Source organism: Saccopteryx bilineata, chromosome 7 (genome assembly GCF_036850765.1).
Source record: "Saccopteryx bilineata isolate mSacBil1 chromosome 7, mSacBil1_pri_phased_curated, whole genome shotgun sequence".
Taxonomy (NCBI): Eukaryota; Metazoa; Chordata; class Mammalia; order Chiroptera; family Emballonuridae; genus Saccopteryx; species Saccopteryx bilineata.
Window position 1 is genome coordinate 85,452,922 of NC_089496.1, and position 18,042 is coordinate 85,470,963.

Below are 18,042 nucleotides of genomic sequence, written 5' to 3' on the forward strand. Positions count from 1 at the left end.
CTCTGTCTATGATCCTGCCTCCGCTTAATTTGAGGTCTGGGGAGACGGGACTGGTCAGACCATGGGCGCCGTGGTGGAGAGCTAGCTGTTCAGTCCCCTCCCCTCCTGACTTCTTCTGGATCTGTGGCTTCCCTGCCCTCCACCCAAAGCCTGAGGCCACCTTGGCCTTGCCAAGCATCCAACTCCTGAGACTTCGTGGGCCACCAGGCGCTAGTCCTGGGACACACAGCCTGGGGCTCCGGGAGGTTGTACAGGGGTCTGGAGACGTGCTTCGTGGAGAGATGTAACCTTGGGGCTTGAGCCTCCAGAACTGAAGCCAACTTCCTGAGGTTGGAATCTGCGCGTGAGTGAGTGGGCGGCGCACACACAGGCGCAAAGGCGAGTGCACTATGCGCAGGAATGCACGTGTATGTGTGTAGGGGTGTGTGACTGAGCGCACCTGTGCGAGTGTATGTATACACGCGTGTGGGTGCATGTGTGTGTGAGAGCACACGTGTATGGTCCCGCTGGCTGCTGGGCCGATGACTGTCCCTCTCTGCATCCTGTCTGATCTTCCTGCGTGATGGTCTGCGTCTGCGTCTCCGCCTGGGCCCGGCTTGTCTCCCTGTAACTCGATGTCCTAATGCCCCGTGCCCTGTGCCCCAGGGCTGCTAGCTTGGCTCTTCCAGGCCTTTTCCTTACCTGCAAGGTTCTCCCCACCTCCTGACTCTACTGTGGACATTCTATCAGGAGAGAAGCTGGGGTTCTGGAGAGCAGAGCCAGCCTCCGGGGCCTTCCACGCCCCCGTCCCAGCCCCCCACGACAAGGCAATAGGGCCACCGAGGCTGCATATTCGGGCCGCCAGGCTCCAGGGCTCTAAGGCTGTGTCAGTGAGGCTTCGTGGACACTCCAAGGCACTGGCAGCCTGCAGGGGAAAAGGCAAGCCCCTTCCTCGAAAGGCAAGAGGGCATCCGGCCCGAGTCCCTGGCTGCCAAGGCCTGAACAGGTGAGAAGGAAGCTGCCCTGGCCTGGGGCCCTGAGGACGGACAGAGGAGGCTGCCGGCCTCAGGCGGCGGGAGGTGCTAGAGGTGGATGGGAGAGACCAGCCACTGCAGGCAGCTTTTTGAAACCAAAGAGGGACCTGCTTTGCTAAGACCCAGGATCAGTGCGTGGGAAGGAGGTGCCCATGCAGAGTTGGAGAGGGCGTCCCAGTCCCTGAGCCCAAGTGGGTTCTGACCCAAGAATCACCCCAGTGCTGCAGTCCAGTGGACTCCACCACAGCCCCCTGACACCTGGCCTGTGCCCACCCTGGCCCACTGTGTGACTGGGCCTTGTGTCTGACCTGTGCCTCTCCAGGGGGATGGCTGGGCACAGGTGATGCGGTGGCCTTTTAGTATTTCTTTTTCCAATAAAAGGATTTGCTCATCTTGAGGCTCTGTGCTGTTTCTCTCCATAGCTATGGCGATGGCGGACCAGGTCTATGCCCTGGGATCACAGGGAGGGAAGGGGAGGCTGTCCATCTGCCTCACGCCGAGGAGGTGGGGCTGAGTGTGTCTTTTTTTTTTTTTTTTTTTTTTTTTGTATTTTTCTGAAGCTGGAAACGGGGAGAGACAGTCAGACAGACTCCCGCATGCGCCCAACCGGGATCCACCCGGCATGCCCACCAGGGGGCGATTCTCTGCCCCTCCGGGGCGTCGCTCTGCCGTGACCAGAGCCACTCTAGCGCCTGGGGCAGAGGCCAAGGAGCCATCCCCAGCGCCTGGGCCATCTTTGCTCCAATGGAGCCTTGGCTGCGGGAGGGGAAGAGAGAGACAGAGAGGAAGGAGAGGGGGAGGGGTGGAGAAGCAAATGGGCACCTCTCCTGTGTGCCTTGGCCGGAAATCGAACCCAGGTCCCCCACACGCCAGGCCGACGCTCTACCGCTGAGCCAACCAGCCAGGGCCCTGAGTGTGTTCTTGAAGAGGCTGTGGGTCTGACACTGCAGGATGGACCATGTCTTCTTGGATCTTGTAGACTAATGGGGAGGCCAACATGCCAGATCCACTGATCTGTAGCTTACACTAGGCACTGTGGCCTTGGGTGGGGGGAACAAGTTAGACTGAAAGCCAGGTCTAGAGTAAGTAAAGAAATAATTCAATAAATACCCATTCCTTGAGCTCTTACCCTGGGTTGGGTTGTTAGGTGTTAGATCACAGTTTTTACTCAGTTCTAAAGACTAGAAAAGTATGTGGGTGTTGGAACCTAGCAGAGTTGTGTCTTGGATCTTAGAAAATAACATTGAACACTGACTGTGTGCCACACACTTTGCTAGAACCATACGCTAGAGCTGGGAGGGGATTTCAGGATCATCCAAACAAGGCTCAGAGAGGGTGAGTGACTGGCTCCAGGTCACATAGCTAGTTGGTGCTGATAGTGCCAAGTTTAGAACCCAGGTCTCCTCATGCAGTGCTCACACTTACACCAGGGGGTATGGCCCCAGGCAGAAGTACCTGAGAATGCCGGGAGGCAGGGGTCACACACTCAAGCTTTGGGCCAAGAGAGGAACTCACCAGAGTTTGGGAACAACTCTAGACGGAATGGGCGGAGGTATGGGGAGGAGTTCCCTCTGGGCAGTGAATGAGAGGTGGGGTAGCTCTCCAGCTTATACTTACTGCTCTAAGGGCCGCTGGGCCTTCGCCTGAGCCATGGGCAAGCTGGACTGGCTGCTGCTGCTCAAACCTGGGGAGTGCGGGGATTGTCATGTGGATGCTGTTCCTGTAGGTTCATTCCGTCTATCCTGTTTGCACCTAATTACTTCATGTTACATTAGTGATAACGTGGGGCAGCTGTGTTAGGCTTGCTCACTGGTTTACCAGCTGCAAGCCCTTTGCCTGATTGGAGCATGAATGCGTTTCTGCGCCATGTGTGTATGGCCTATACAAGGCAATGGGTGCGTGCGCTCAGAGGTTGGGAGTTGCGGTGGGTGGGTTGCCTGCCGGCCACTGTGAGGCGCCATTTTTGCCGTCTGTGTGCCGTTGGAGAGGTTTTCCCTGCCTGTGTGCTTGTCTGCCCTTGTGAGACTTTATTAAACAGAATGGCCCAATGCTTTCTGGCTCCACAGTTTCTCTACCATCTGCCCAAATCCAATGTGGACCTGCCTGGCCTTGGCCACCAGCAGTACAAATAATAATGTAGTAGCTAACATTTACTTAGCACTTATTGTGTGCTAGGGACGAGGCTAAGACGCTACATAATTCATCAGTCAATCCTGACAACAACCCTCTATGTTGTGGGCTATTACTCCCACCTTACAGATGAGGGGATTGAGGTTCACAGAAGTTAAGTAACTCGCCCAAGTTTACACAGCTAGGAAGTGGCAGAACTTGACATTGAATCTAGACAGTCCGGTTCCAGGCTATGGGGAAGACGACAGATCCAGAGACCCCTCAGCAGCTCGAGGTCCTCAGCCGTCCTACGGTTAGGATTTGGCAGGTTCCCAGGGAAGGGCGTGGGGCTGTGCCTGGGCTCTGAGGCAGGGCTGGTCTCTCCCAGACCAGGGCATCAAGGGAGTGTGGGTGGACTGCACTCCTCACGGGCCTCCCACAGGGGCAGCCTGGTGAAGGGCAGTGGCAGAGAAGCCGCACCTGGTGTGCTTCTTTCAGCCCGGCTTTCCCTCTGCTGGCTCAGGGATAGGGGAAGCGACCTCTGTCCTAGGTCCTCCCTGCCAGCCAGAGACAGGCCTCAGCAGGCCCCAGGAAGCAGAGGAACCCCAGCAGCTCTGGACTTTTTCTCCCCTCTCCCACCCCTCATTGCCTCTGGGACTCCCACTTTCTAGCTTCCTTTGGTCATAGGCAGAGTGGGGGGTGGGGTAGGGGTTGAAAACAACAGTTTACAGGAGCTTGTGGTGCCCCCAAGTGGCGGAATCATGTACTGCACCCAGGAATCAGTGGTGGGGCCAGAGCTCCTCAGCTGTGGGGAACTTCCCAGTGTCCCCCAAATCAGCAGCTTCTCCCGCCTGCAAGGACTTTACCGTGGCTTCCAGAGGCGCGAGGCAAAGGCCGATTCCAGTTGGTGACTGTCCCTACAGCCAGCCCCTGGTATGCTTGCTGCCTTTCTCCTGGAGGTGTGGTGCATGGTGTGTCTGTGAGTGTAGGGGCGGTGGTCGGCAACCTGGAAAACCCCACCTCCCTGCCTAGCTCCAGCAGTCCCTACAGTGATGACGGTCTCTGCAGGGCGCACCCCCAGCTGCTGTGGGCTTTACTGTTCACCCAGGATGAAGGCAGTGCTACTGCGACCCCAAATCAGATCTGAATTGGGCGCTGGCCTCAGGACCGGAGCACGAGGCGGAGGCTCCGGGAGCCACGGTTTTGCCAGGAGCAAAACCGGGATACTAATTAATGCTTTACAAAACCGCCTTGCCTAGCGCTTCTTATGCTTGCCTGCAACTGACGTCACCTGGGGAGCAAGACAAACTGCCGAAGCCTGGTTCTGTCCCCAGACCCCATCGTTCTGGGGTGCAGCCTGGGCACCCGGGTTTTTCAAAGGCAAGACTGAGAAGTATGGTGTCAGATGGGTAATTAGTAAGTTATATAATGGCCAATCCCTTTATCCACCTGAAACTAATGTATGTCAACTGAAATTGAAAAATAAAAAATTATTTAAAAAAAAATTAAGGCAAGGTCGAGAGCCCCTGGTTTGAGCAGTACCTGGAGCCTACGAGCTTTACACAGGCCTCTGAAAATGTCTGACACCTGCATAAAATGTTTATGGGTCCCATGAAAGCAGCCAGACACAAAATGAGTGTGAACTCTACAATTCTAGTTATAAAAAATTTGAATACAGGTGAAACTAATCTATGGCGTTAGGCGTCAGGATCGTGGCCGCCCGGGGGCGGAGGCAGGGCGCGGGGCGCGGGAGGGCGCGGGGCGCGGGGCGCGGGGCTGGTGGGCTTCCGGCGGCAGGGTGCTCTGTTTCTCAGCAGAGCGCCAGTCCAACCGGTGTGCTCCCTTCCTGAGAATTCACTGAGCTTTACATTTAAGATTTGTGGATTTTTCTGAACCTATGGTACATTTCAATAAAATTTTAAAAGTTTATTGGCTCCAAAATAGGAAAAGAAAGAACAAGATTGAAAATGTTTTATTATATAGCTACAAAATATAGCATTGTGTCAGTCAACTGCAATTCAATTCGACTCGTGTATTTGTGTGTGTTTGTGTGAGTATAATTTAATGTGAGCTGTGGATATATATAGGAAGGTATCTGATATGATGAGAGGTGAGATGTTCAAAAGAGAAGGTCCTTAGTGTCTAAGAAAATCTTCCAACTGCCCGGGTTTACACCAGGAGCTCTTAGCCTTGCCCTGCTGCACTTGTATGCAAAGTGATGTAATCTTATCTGGAGTACAGAATCCACAGCTTTCGGGAGATTCTCAAAGGGCTCTGTGACTCTCGCCCCTTCCTGCAAAAAGTTGAGAACAACTGGGTTTGAGGAATCCGTGCTGAGCATGTGTCTGGCATGAAATAAGTGTTCAGTATGTCAGTTTCTTTCCTTCTTTTCAGTGTCCAGCCTTCCCAGACTCCCACATGGCCCTTCTCAGGCGACTGTGGGAGGATTTACTCCCTCGGCAGTGCCCAGGGCAGACGGCTGAGCTCACAGCTCTTGCCCTCAGAGGTTGTTTTAAGGGCCTGCCTTTTCAGCATCTGCTGGATGGCTGCACTTGGCATGTAGCGTCCTGGAGCCGCCCTGGGATTTGTGCTTTTGAATCAGGGATGATGGAGGAGGCGAGAGCAGGAAGGCAAGCAGGGAGCTGCACCGATTCGCGGACCTTCAGTAATTCACTTAACTATCCTGAGTCTCAGCTTAGTCATTTGTAAAATGAAAGCATTATGTCAATGCATCTTTATAAATGGTAGCCTGTTTCTCCAATGTAAGATATTGTTATTGCTGAAGTTACACTGGGAACTCATTATACGGTGGCCTCATGATATAGATTTATGGTCAGATTTCAGATCCTTACACAGAATAAACAGACATTTATCCAAGGGCTCACTGATTCCCTTATATATGCCAGGAACATTTGTGTCCATTAGCATTCCACTTAGTTCTGTAATACTCTGATGGTGGGTATAGTGGAATCCTTATAGATGAGGAAACTGACAGTCCATGTGGTTAGGTAGCTTGACAAGTGCCCACACCTATGAGCAAAGACTTGGGCCTACGTGTCCGACCCAAGTCCTGCTCTCACGCTGCCCAGGCACTTCGCTGAGCACCTGCATTGACTGCTGAAGACAGGTTTCAGATCTGAAGAGAAGAGCCTGGGCACGTGCAGACACAGAAAAATTAGCTCTGCGGGGCTATGAAGGGCCAGTTATTTTGGAGTAATTCAAGTCATTGATTTCTGTAATGGAAAAGTGTCTGGGGCCCAGCTGCCACCTGAGAGCCTGCTGAGTGAGGCCCCGGAATGGGGAGACGGTCCATACAGCTTACAAGATGGCATGCATGGTGATGGCCTTCTTCCCTCTGTCCCCAGTTCCCCGGTAGCTCTAGGGGGATGGGGAGCTTGTCTCACTCATTTCCATCACTGCCCTCGCCCCTGCTGTGAGTGCCTGTCACCATGCCTCAGCCTTGGCAGGGGAATGGGAAATGCAGCCCGCCACAGGCTGGCAGGAGGAGATAAGGATGTACAGATGTGTAATCCTTAGGCCGCCGGGACAATGTGCCACTGAGTAACATCGGCAGATGCAGACAGGTGAGTGGTCTGTGGATGATACAATTCAATGGCAAGTGGTCACTGAAATAACTCAAAGGGAAGAGTCAGTGACCTCAGGCCAGCCCCTGTGCCGGGCAGCTGCTTTCAGTGATGTTGCTGTGTATGTGATCTGGTGTCTCTGCTCATGACCTCCACCCGTCCTGAGAAAGGAGGGAGGAAGTGGGTATCCCATCCCACTCAGCCCACGCCTGGTGCTCCCTGGTGCCATTACTTTGAGATGGGCTTATCCTGGTGGGGCTGAGTGCTTTGCTTGGAAAGTCTGGGCCTGGAGTCCTAGAGATGGACAGACGGACAGATGGATGGATGGATGAATACAGAGAAGATGGGTACAGGGAGATGACCGATGGATCAGAGGTGATCAAGAGGGCTACCAGGTCTTGAGATGGATGCTTGCAGACCCTGGAGAGGCAGAGGAATGGACAGGTGCTGAGTGGCCCTGTGCTCCCCAGGACAGATCTAAACATAGGGCTGGAGCTTTTCACAGGGAAGATACTATGTAATCCAGCCCCCAAATGAACCCCGCATTTGTAACTCTAAGTGATAAATGTGTCTTGTTGGGAAGGAGTCTTATAGGTCTAACATCACCGCCGTTAATGACTTCCGGAGTGCTGTAAACTCAGGAACTGCTAGACACGGAACCAGGAGGATAAAGGGCCTGGAACAGATTTTATCCTATTATCTCCATTTTATCAGTCCAGGCACTTGACTGAGCACCTGACATGCTTCGTAGCCATGAAGCTCACAACAGCTCTGTGAGGTTGGTACGGCTCTCTTTTGTGGACAGAGAAACGGAGGCTCAGAAAGGGGAGGCAGCTTATGTAAAGCACTTACAGGGTGTGTGGGTGCTGTGTCTGGGCCTCAAGTCCGAGTTCATCTGATCCCAGAGTCTCGGGGGAAGAGATAATTTTAAGGATAGATGGAAGGCCTGACCAGGCGGTGGTGCAGTGGATAGAGCATCAGACTGGGAGGTGGAGGACCCAGGTTCGAGACCCTGAGGTTGCCAGCTTGAGCGTGGGCTCATCTGGTTTGAGCAAAGCTCACCAGCTTGGACCCAAGGTCGCTGGCTTGAGCAAGGGGTTACTCGGTTTGCTGAAGGCCCATGGTCAAGGCCAGGGGTCCCCAAACTTTTTACACAGGGGGCCAGTTCACTGTCCCTCAGACCGTTGGAGGGCCGGACTATAAAAAAACCTATGAACAAATCCCTATGCACACTGTACATATCTTATTTTAAAGTAAAAAAAAAAACAAAATGGGAACAAATACAATATTTAAAATAAAGAACAAGTAAATTTAAATCGACAAACTGACCAGTATTTCAATGGGAACTATGCTCCTTTCACTGACCACCAATGAAAGAGGTGCCCCTTCCGGAAGTGCGGCAGGGGCCGGATAAATGGCCTCAGGGGGCCGCATGCGGCCCGCGGGCCGTAGTTTGGGGACCCCTGGTCAAGGCACATATGAGAAAGCAATCAATGAACAACTAAGGTGTCACAATGAAAAACTAATGATGCTTCTCATCTCTCTCCGTTCCTGTCTGTCTGTCCCTATCTATCCCTCTCTCTGTCTCTGTAAAATAATAATAATAATAATAAAAAAAGGATAGAAGGAAGGAAGGAAGGCGGGAGGGAGGGAGGGATGGAGGGCATTAGGGTTGGTTTTTGATCACCTCTCTAAGAATGTGGCATTTGGGCACAGAGACACCTTCCGCATCGGGGTGGGGCTTTGAGGCCTCTCTGTTTCCTCCTCTCTTTCCTCTCTGTCTCTGCCTTCAAGGCCTGTAATCTTGAGCCCAGGGACCTGAATGGGCACTTACCACCCTCTAATACACTGCATACTATTATGTTGTGTGTGCCTCCTGTGTGACCAGAGCATTTCGGAGTCTTTGTCCATGCTGCTCACAGACATCCATTCATATATCCTAAGCCACTAGAATTATGTCAGCACTTAGTAGGTGTCCAGTTTGTGGGTGCCACGTGACAACTGGTTAAACAATTTGCCAAGGCATCAGTTACCTGAAGATGGCCTGAAGTTATGTAAGGCTTAAGAACACAGACTTTGGAACCAGATAATTGTGGGTTTGAGTCACAGTTTTTTGCCACTTAGCTAGTCCTGTGACCTTAGCAGCTCTTTCTTTTTTTCTTTTCTTTTTTTTTTTTTTGTATTTTTCTGAAGCTGGAAACGGGGAGAGACAGTCAGACTTCCACATGCGCCCAACCGGGATCCACCCGGCACGCCCACAAGGGGGCGATGCTCTGCCCCTCCGGGGCATTGCTCTGTTGCGACCAGAGCCACTCCAGCGCCTGGGGCAGAGGCCAAGGAGCCATCCCCAGCGCCCGGGCCATCTTTGCTCCAATGGAGCCTTGGCTGTGGGAGGGGAAGAGAGAGACAGAGAGGAAGGAGATGGGGAGGGGGTGGAGAAGCAGATGGGCGCCTCTCCTGTGTGCCCTGGCCGGGAATCGAACCCGGGACTTCTGCACGCCAGGCTGACCCTCTACCACTGAGCCAACCGGCCAGGGCCTTAGCAGCTCTTTCTTTGTGAGCCTCAGTTTCTTTGGTAATAAAATAGACTAACAACATTTCTCTGCTGGGATGAGTGTGAGGATTAATGAAGATGCATATGTAAAGTTCTTGGCATATGGTAGGTGTTCCATATGTGTTAGCTCCTCTCCTTCACGAGGGTTGTTTTTTCTCTTCTTGCTTCTCACTTTTCTCTGACGGCCTACTCTTTCGACCACTTTGCTGTTCAATAGCAGTTCGCTAAGAGGATAAGCCCTGCAAGAGGGGCAGGCATTATCTGTAGAGCTAACCAGCCTATGCTTCCTTGCCCCGCCCCCTCCCATCCTCTTTCCAGTATGTATCTGTTGCTAAGGAGACGTAACATCAGCCCCTGACAGGATGTGGCTGGGGTCTGGCCCACACCAAAGCACACAATGGCTGTCCCCGGGGAGGTTTGCCTCCTGGGCTGAGTGTGGTTGGAGGTATCATTCTGGAATCTGCTGGGAAAACCCAGCTGGCTCCCTGAGAAAGTTAAGTGTTCATCCTCCAGTCTCCATGATGCTCCTGAGAGGTGACTGGCAGCCCTGTTCAGAGGCTGGAATGAAGTTCCTGCTTGGCTGCAGTCCAGCGGTGCTGGTAGGCTGTGATGCCCAGACCCTGGGAGGGGGCCATAGCAGCCAGAGTGACACATAATCAAACTCCTGGCCCTCAGAATGGCACCTCCCCAAAGCAGGGCTGGAACTGAGTCGACGGTCGAAGAGGCCATCTGGGGGTGATTCACGGGTCTGTGTCCACGAAGGCTAGCCAAGCAGGCCCGGTGACAGAGCTCAATACAGGCACTGCTATCTCTTCTTGCAGCTTGGATGTGGCCATGAGGAGACTGTCGCAGATCCCAGGGCCTCCAGGGACTCCTTTCCTTCCTTCCCAGCCCATCGCTTGACCCTGGACAGCCTGAGAGACTGTGGCTTTCGCCTGACCAGCTAGCCACCCAAACGGAGAAGGACGAAGCAGAGGTTAGAGCACAGGCTGGGGGCTAGACTGCCCTGATCGAGGCCTGTCCTGTCTGTCCCAGCTGTGGGACTCCATGCAGACCATTCTGTTTCTCTATAAAACTGGGGCAGTTACAGCACTTGCCTGTTGGGATGGTTGCAAAGATTAAACGAATTGATTCTTGTAAAGAGTTTAGGTCTGACAGACACTCTGAGCTCACAACATGTAAGCTATTTATTACTGTCACTTTGCCAGGTACATTCCAGCAAACAAGTGTGTTAGGCTTGCTCGCTAGCCCTTTGCCTGATTGGTGCGCGAGCCCAGGGCAGCACCACGCGGGTATAGTCTACTGAGGCTGCAGGTGCCTGCCCTCAGGGCGGCAGGTTGTCAATTGTGGATTGCCTGCTGCCATTGCCAGGGGCCGTTTTTTGCATTATTTGCAGGAGAAGCCCCCCCCCCCCAATTTGCTTGTGAGTCTTGAGAGAGAGAAAAGCAGTTTGCCCTGCCTGCTTGCTTGTCTGCTGTTGCAAGACTCTAATAAACGAAATGGCCCACCATTCTTTGGCTCCGCTGTTCCTTTACCGTCTGCCCGAATTCAGTGCGAATCTGCATGGCCACAGTACCCAGCCTGATGCTGGGCAGAATAGAAATGGTATTATTTTTATTATTTGGCTTTTCTTAAAAAAAAAAAAAAAGGGAGGTCTGGCAATGCTGGCCCATCTTCCTGCTCTGCTGAAGAGAGTCACGCTGCCCTCTTCAGATGGGGCCAGCTCCTGTATTTGCATAATCCCTCCCAGGCAATTCTGTTATTGGTCAGTCCTGAAGGCATTTGCTATTTCTGTTACAAAGTCAAATCCACCGTAGGGCCAATAAAGATGTCTGGAGTGGAGGTAGGGGGACAAATAAAGAACTGAATTGTCTTTTGGATGATGGGTATGCAACATAATCAAATGTCAAAATAACCTGGAGATGTTTTCTCTGAACATATGTACCCTGATTTATCAATGTCACCCTATTAAAATAATAAAAAAAAAGAACTGAATTGTCTGTGTTTAGAAGGGGGAGGCAGAGTTTGGGCCCCCTGGACCTCAGAGAAGGGGCATTAGCAGGAAGGGGGGGGATGGGAGCCCTGAGCCTGAGAGCGGGGGCGCCGTTCTGCACGCGCCCATCTGTGACTGGTTCAGCGCAGAACAGTTCATGTCCTGGGCTGGGGCGCTTGGCTCAGACAGTCTGGACTCCTGGCCCCCTGGGGAGATCTTGTTGTTTTGGAGCAGGTCATGTTGAGTCGGTTCACTACCCACCTGTCCTCTGTATCCTTTAGCCTCATATTTCTTCCAACACAGCATCTTGGGGAAAGAGGACTTGAGCCACTCATTGGAGGGACCTTGTCGTATTCCTCATGGGGTGGGGCCCACTGCTTGTTACACAGGAGGTTCTCACTGAATGCTTGTGAAATAAATATATGAATGAATGCAGAGAGCTAGCTTTCTGGTATAGCAATCCCTACAGTTAGCTAGACCTTTTAGAAAGCCCCTCTGAATCCCCAGTTCTATCCTCTGAATGTGGCTCTGGCTGGAGGAAAGTAGTGTGGGGACAGCAACAATGTCATTTTACTGTATGCCCAGAGCCTAGCTCAGTCCCTGGCACGTCATAGGTGCCCAACCAACATTTGTCGAACAAATGAATTTAATGGAAAGCCTTCTCACCCTGGGATCAGGATACTGTTGTTGTGCTCTTAACAGCTGGCAGGATTTTGAATTCCTCTTAGTACCTCATCTGGCCCCACTGATGAAGTAGGATAAAACAACACAAATATACCTTCTTATAAGAAACTCAGGGTGTGGGGATTCGTGGTTATTGCCTCTAAGCCATCCTCTGAAGTTGCCATTGCCCCAAATCTCTCGATGTCCTGGGCAGCCTGCCTCACCAGCTGTTCTGTCCCTTATTTCCTGTGTTGTGTGTGCAGCCAGTCAATGGACACGATCGCCTCGGTGGGTTTCGGGTATTACTTATCTTACCATCTTAGATTCACTCGTTTGTTTCTAAAAAGGAAGCATCTTCCAGAATGACCAGGGAATAGTCTGAACAGTGGCAGTGCTGTCTGTTAACCCCCCAACAAGACAGGGAGGTGGGAGAGGGCTCCAGACCTGGCTCAGGGACCAGCTAGCTCTGTGACCTTGGGCAGACACTTGATCTCTCTGAGCCTCGTCTCTGGGGCTCTCCGAGATCTTTAATTCCATGTCAACACACAGGAGTGGGCCTCCCAGGAGTGGAATCATTTTTAAGTTGGTGTATGCTTTTCCATGAAATTGTAGCTGGTTTTTTATTTTTTATTATTCATTTTAGAGAGGAGAGGGAGAGACAGAGGGAGAGAGAGAGGAGAGACAGAGAGAGAGAAGGGGGGAGGAGCTGGAAGCATCAACTCCCATATGTGCCTTGACCAGGCAAGCCCAGGGTTTCGAACCGGCGACCTCAGCATTTCCAGGTCGACGCTTTATCCACTGCGCCACCACAGGTCAGGCTGTAGCTGGTTTTATTTGAAAACTTTTCATTTCAGTTCCTGTTCTGAGTATAAAATCAGCCCTAGCTACGAGGCATTCCTATTTTGTGATTTATTGGAAGTATTAATTATTATATCAGAAAGTGGTAGTTTTTTTGGTTAACTATGTTTTTAAAAGTCTTGCTGCATTCTTTAAGTGTGATTTTATTATATCTTGGGATGACTATTTTTTCCATGAAGAATAGAACTGTGATTTGTAACAAACTTGCATACCGAGGCTGGCCATGAAAGCATTGTGTGACTTTACATCATTTCCAAAGGGCGTTCTGGCTCCGGGAGCTCCCAGTTTCCAAGCACATTGCAGAGGAGGCCAGGTCGCAAGGTTCACTCTAGAAATCAGGGTAAGCTGAGATTAGCCATGCCTATGTCCAGGCACACACTGAGGTGTCTTAGAGAAAAAGGGGTGCTTAGGGATGCACCAACTCAATTCTCTTATTTAGATTAGGGAAACTGAGGCCCAGAGTGGCGAAGTGGCTTTCTTTAGGTGGAGGTCCCAGAGTACTCCCTCCATGTCTGGACTCACTCATCCCACACCCCTCACCTGGTCCAAACCCCAGTCCCCCATATGTGAGCATTGATGCACACACCCAAACCATTGCTCATGCCCAGGGCACTCTCCCTGTCTCGTGATTTGCTTTCCAAGTGCCATGCGATAGAAAGAGGGCTGCTGCTCATTCAGCACTCTAACCAGCATCTACTTTGCCCCAGACACATTTTTTTTCCCCACCAGCTAGGCACTAATATCCAGCAGAGAGTTTATTGGCATAATTTCTCCAGAAAGAGGCTGAAAGACTAAGCAAGTTCAAGCTTTAACATTTTTTATCAAGAATACCAAAGGACCACCCTTTGCCCTCCCATCATCACCACCAACCGCCATCAGGCTTTCTCTACCACAGGAAGTCGGGGCGCACGGAGAAGAAACAGCACAGGCCAGACTGGCAGGCACATGAGACATTATCGAATCAACTGAGCAAGCAACCACCTGAGAGCCATCTTTGTTAAGGGCAAAATAAGCTCCTTAGGACACTGGAGGATACAGAAAACATAGGACTATCTTGATTCTTCTGGAGCGAAGGAGACTTTCCTTTTCTGTTTTCTCAGAAAACAGGCAAAGAAAGGCTTCACAAACTTCTAAAGTTACACCAATATCAATATTCCCAAACTTCCCTTTTCAAAGATGGCCGCCCCTGCTGTCCGTTCGGAAAGAGCACACAGCAGAAGCTACTGGGCGTGGAGAGAGAGATAGGCAGCAGGAGAAATTTAGTTTTCCACAAAGGTTGTTAGTTTTTTTTTCCTTTATTGATGGGATTTAAAATGCATATAACTGAAGGCAAAGTCCAAGGCCTAGAGAAAGATAGGAGGTCCGAGAGAGAGGCTCAGAGATTCTAAAGGCGGCAGAAGGATACCCACCTAAAAAGGCCACTTGAGCTGCAAAAAGCACGGAGCAGAGAGACAGAAAATGGGAAAAAGAGAAAGGAAGTGGGGGTGGGGTGGAGGTTGGGGAAAGTGTTTGGGAAGAAGAAGACAAACACCAGTTCAGAAATTCAGACGAAGGTTCATAATAGGAGCTAGTTTATACCCCAAGTAAGAACAGATGGGCGGGCCCTAGGGTAAGAACATTTGTTTTAGAAAACGTGAAAAGGGAGAAATGAGAAAAGCAATGACCTCTGGCCAGAACATAGCACCCCAGGGGGTTGGTGGCAGTGGCGGTGGGGCTTCTCCAAGCCTCTGTCATGGTCTTTCTGGAGACTCAACAAGGGTCTAAGGAGACTCCATCCAGCCAGGAGAAGGCAGGGCTGGGGACCTCGATCTGGGGCCTCCCCAGAGCTCCCTCAGAAGGCAACGTCTTTTTGCTACTGGACTGTGGTCAGGGCAGACTCACCCACACAGGCTGTGCCATCCTCATTGGGCTCGTAACCCCGACTGCACCTCTTGTTGGTCCGACACCGGTAGCTTCCATATGTGTTGACACACACGGGCTTGTCTCGGGGACACACAAATGGGAACTGGATGCATTCGTTGGTGTCTGAAAGGTAAGGGTGTCACTCACTCGGGAGGCTGTGGGACCTTATTCAAGCTCTGCTGCCCCACCTACTCTGTGACCTGGGACCTGTCACTTCTCTCTGGGCCTCCAGTTCCTCACTCCAGTCCCCTTGGCTGGCTCCTGCTGTGCCTGACCTCTACATGTTTGGGGTGCTCAGGCTGGGTCCTGGATCTTCTATCTCACTCTTTCCCTAGGTGGTCCCTTCGTTCATGAATGATTCCTATTTCTAGGCACAACCTCCCTGGGGCTCCAGACTCGTGAACCTGCCTAACATGCATCTTAGACTTAGCAGGTCCCCAATGGAACTTTAGATTCCCTCCCTTCCAGTCCTCAAACCTCTTCTGCCCCCTGTTCCCATCTCCCTTCACTCGATCGGTGCCACTGCTGTCCAATCAGCTGCTCAAACAGAAGTCAGTGCGATCCCTGATTCTGTCTTTTTCCTTACCTCTGTAGGCAATTTAACAACAGACCCCATCAGTTCTGTCCCCACAGTCACCCTCTTGTCTGTCCACCTGCTTCTCATTCTTCTGCCACCAGCCTATTCCCAGCCAGAACCGTCTCTTGCTTGGACTTCTGCAAATGTAATCACGTTATGGCACTCTCCTGCTTAACTGCACAGGGCCTGAGAACAAAGTCCAGCCACCTCACTGGGGCTTCAAGACTCTCCTAGACTTGGCACCTGGCTCCTCCACCCCTTCCAGGCACGTCGGCCTTCTGCCTGTTCCTCTGACAGACTGAACTTTTCTTCTGCCGCATGGTGTTCACTCTTCCCTTTGCCGGCAAAGCTCTTCCCTCAGCTATTTCTGTGGCTGGCTCCTTCTCGTCTGTCAGGTCTGACCTCAGTGATTAGAGATCAGGACCCATCTCTTCTCTGGACCCATCCTGACTGCTCTGTTCAGAACAGTCTCCAGAGCACACCTTGCTTCAAGGGTTCTTAATTCATCTAGTCCAGCTGTTGGGTGGTGCGTGTGGTCTGTCTCCCCCACTAAGATGAATGTCCTCCGGGGGAGGTGCGTGGCCCGCATTCCCAGGAGTCCGCCCGGGCCTGGTGTGTGGGAGGCACAGACATGACTGCTGGGGAGTGAAGAGGAAGAGGCGGCGGATGGGGGTCTCACAGGGTCCTTCCAGCACACAGAGAAGACGCTGGGATTCCTGTGTACACGCACTGTCTGTGTGGAGGGGCCAGAGTGGGGACGTGGAGCGTGGAGGGGACTCCCTTTCTCCTCAAGCCACCCTTAGGTCCATATTCTTCCACTTTCCCGCCTGAGGTCATCTGTCCACCGGACACTTGTCTCTGTCTGGCCAACTCCTCATTACCTCTTAGGTCTCAGCTTAGATCTTGCTCTCTCTGGGGCGTCTTCCTGAACCCTCCCTACAGGGGCTCCACCTCTGTGTGCTCACAGGCCCTGCGCTCCCCTCCCCAGCCCTGCTCACACTCGTGAGCCTCTCCCCTGGGCTCTAAGCCCCGCGAAGACAGGGACTGGGTCTGTCTCTCAGTGGTGGACCCATCTGCCTGTGGTTGATGGACACGTGCAGAGGGGACTTGGGAGGAAAGCTGCCCGAGGGCCGAAAGGCAGGAGGCGTCCTTGACCAGGCCCCTCATTGCCAGCCAGTGGGATGAAAGACATCTGTGAGCCTCTGAATGCTGAACCTCTAGGCCGCCCCTCCCTACTGCCAGTCCTTGGGGGACTTTCAGAAGGTCACTGGATCTTCCCAGAACTGCTGTCCCGGCAGTGTGACAGCTACCTGCCCCCACACTGCACAAGGCTGCAATCTCCCTTCTGTACGGAGACCATACCCCACCCCCTCGTTTGCCCCAGCGCCCCCGGCAGTGCCCGCCCTCGGCTGGCCGGGATGAAGCCGCCATCTCTCTGTGGGGGACTGAGCCTACCCCTGCCATCACAGCCCCCAGTAGTCAGGCCTCCCTGTGGGCACGGTGCCGGCAGTGTGTATCTCGTGGCTCTACTCAACCTCTCTGTACTCATGGAAGGGAAGCAATGCCAACCCCAGCGCTGTGGCGACCCAGCCTGATGCTTGCTAACATCACTCCCACCTTAGTGAGTCACATGGTGGTTGTCTTGGCATCTGGAGCCCCAAGAACAAAAAAAAAAAAATGGTCCCCTCCTTGCTTTTCCACCCCTTATCTACAAGCTGAACTTGGCCAGGGCCCAGGATGGCTGTCCCCAGGTCGAGTCCGGCCTCTGCCCCGTCCCCCGACGCCTGCAGGCAACTCACCCGTGCAATGGCCACTTTCCTGCTGGGAGAATCCTTGGCCGCACTGCAAGGTGGGCAGAAGCAGAGACACTGGTGAGTTGAGATTTCATCTCAGACCCCCTCCCAGTCACAGCCACAGAGCAGCTGTCACCCTGACCCTGGAATGAGGGGTGCTGTTAGCTCTGGGCCTGCTGGGAGCTCCTCTCCGCCAGGACCCCTTCCCTTGCCCTGAGAATAAGGCACGGGGGCAAAAGGCCAAGAGGAGATTCAGTCCAACTCCTGCTCGTTCCCCTCACATGGGGCCCACGTGTCTGAGCTGGGATGGCTAACAGAAATGTGACCTCCTGTGGCACCGCCCTGACACCGAGGCTGGGTCTCAACTGAGGCAAAGTGTAACTCAGGGGTCCCCAAACTACGGCCCGCGGGCCACATGCGGCCCCCTGAGGTCATTTATCCAGCCCCCGCCACACTTCTGGAAGGGGCACCTCTTTCATTGGTGGTCAGCATCCATATCCTGTGCTCCTGGAGTCCTGTATGTGGCAGCGTCGCTCACGTACAGTACTACTTCCGGTGACGCGGGATGCACGCATCCCGGCTCCGGAAGCGCGTCATATCACTTGTTACGGCTAGCAGTGACAAATATGGAACCGGACATTGACCATCTCATTAGCCAAAAGCAGGCCCATAGTTTCCATTGAAATACTGGTCAGTTTGTTGATTTAAATTTACTTGTTCTTTATTTTAAATATTGTATTTGTCCCGTTTTGTTTTTTTACTTTAAAATAAGATATATGCAGTGTGCACAGGGATTTGTTCATAGTTCTTTTTTATAGTCCGGCCCTCCAACAGTCTTGAGGGACAGTGAACTGGCCCCCTGTGTAAAAAGTTTGGGGACCCCTGGTGTAACTGGACTAGTGCTGGACAACCCAGCAGGATGCATCAGAGGCGTGGCTAGAATGTGAACTCATTGAGGCTGAGACAGATTTGGAAACCTGTACATGTCAAACCGTG

General features: G+C 52.5%; 1 protein-coding gene across 2 annotated transcripts in view; it reads right to left on the bottom strand.

Moving 5' to 3' along the window:
* Positions 1-12,891: 12,891 nt before the first annotated feature.
* CRTAC1 (cartilage acidic protein 1) overlaps positions 12,892-18,042 on the bottom strand; it is a 140,818-nt gene continuing 135,667 nt past the window's right edge. The window contains exons 13-15 of one of the 2 annotated variants that reach the window (XM_066238327.1): positions 17,053-17,095; positions 14,656-14,799; positions 12,892-13,102 (exon numbers count right to left, since the gene is read on the bottom strand). In XM_066238327.1, the coding sequence (XP_066094424.1) occupies positions 13,098-13,102; positions 14,656-14,799; positions 17,053-17,095 (192 nt within the window). In that variant the 3' untranslated portion in view covers positions 12,892-13,097. Of the gene's footprint in view, positions 13,103-13,706; positions 14,202-14,655; positions 14,800-17,052; positions 17,096-18,042 lie in introns of those variants that run through there. The other variant, XM_066238326.1, reaches the window with a different exon arrangement.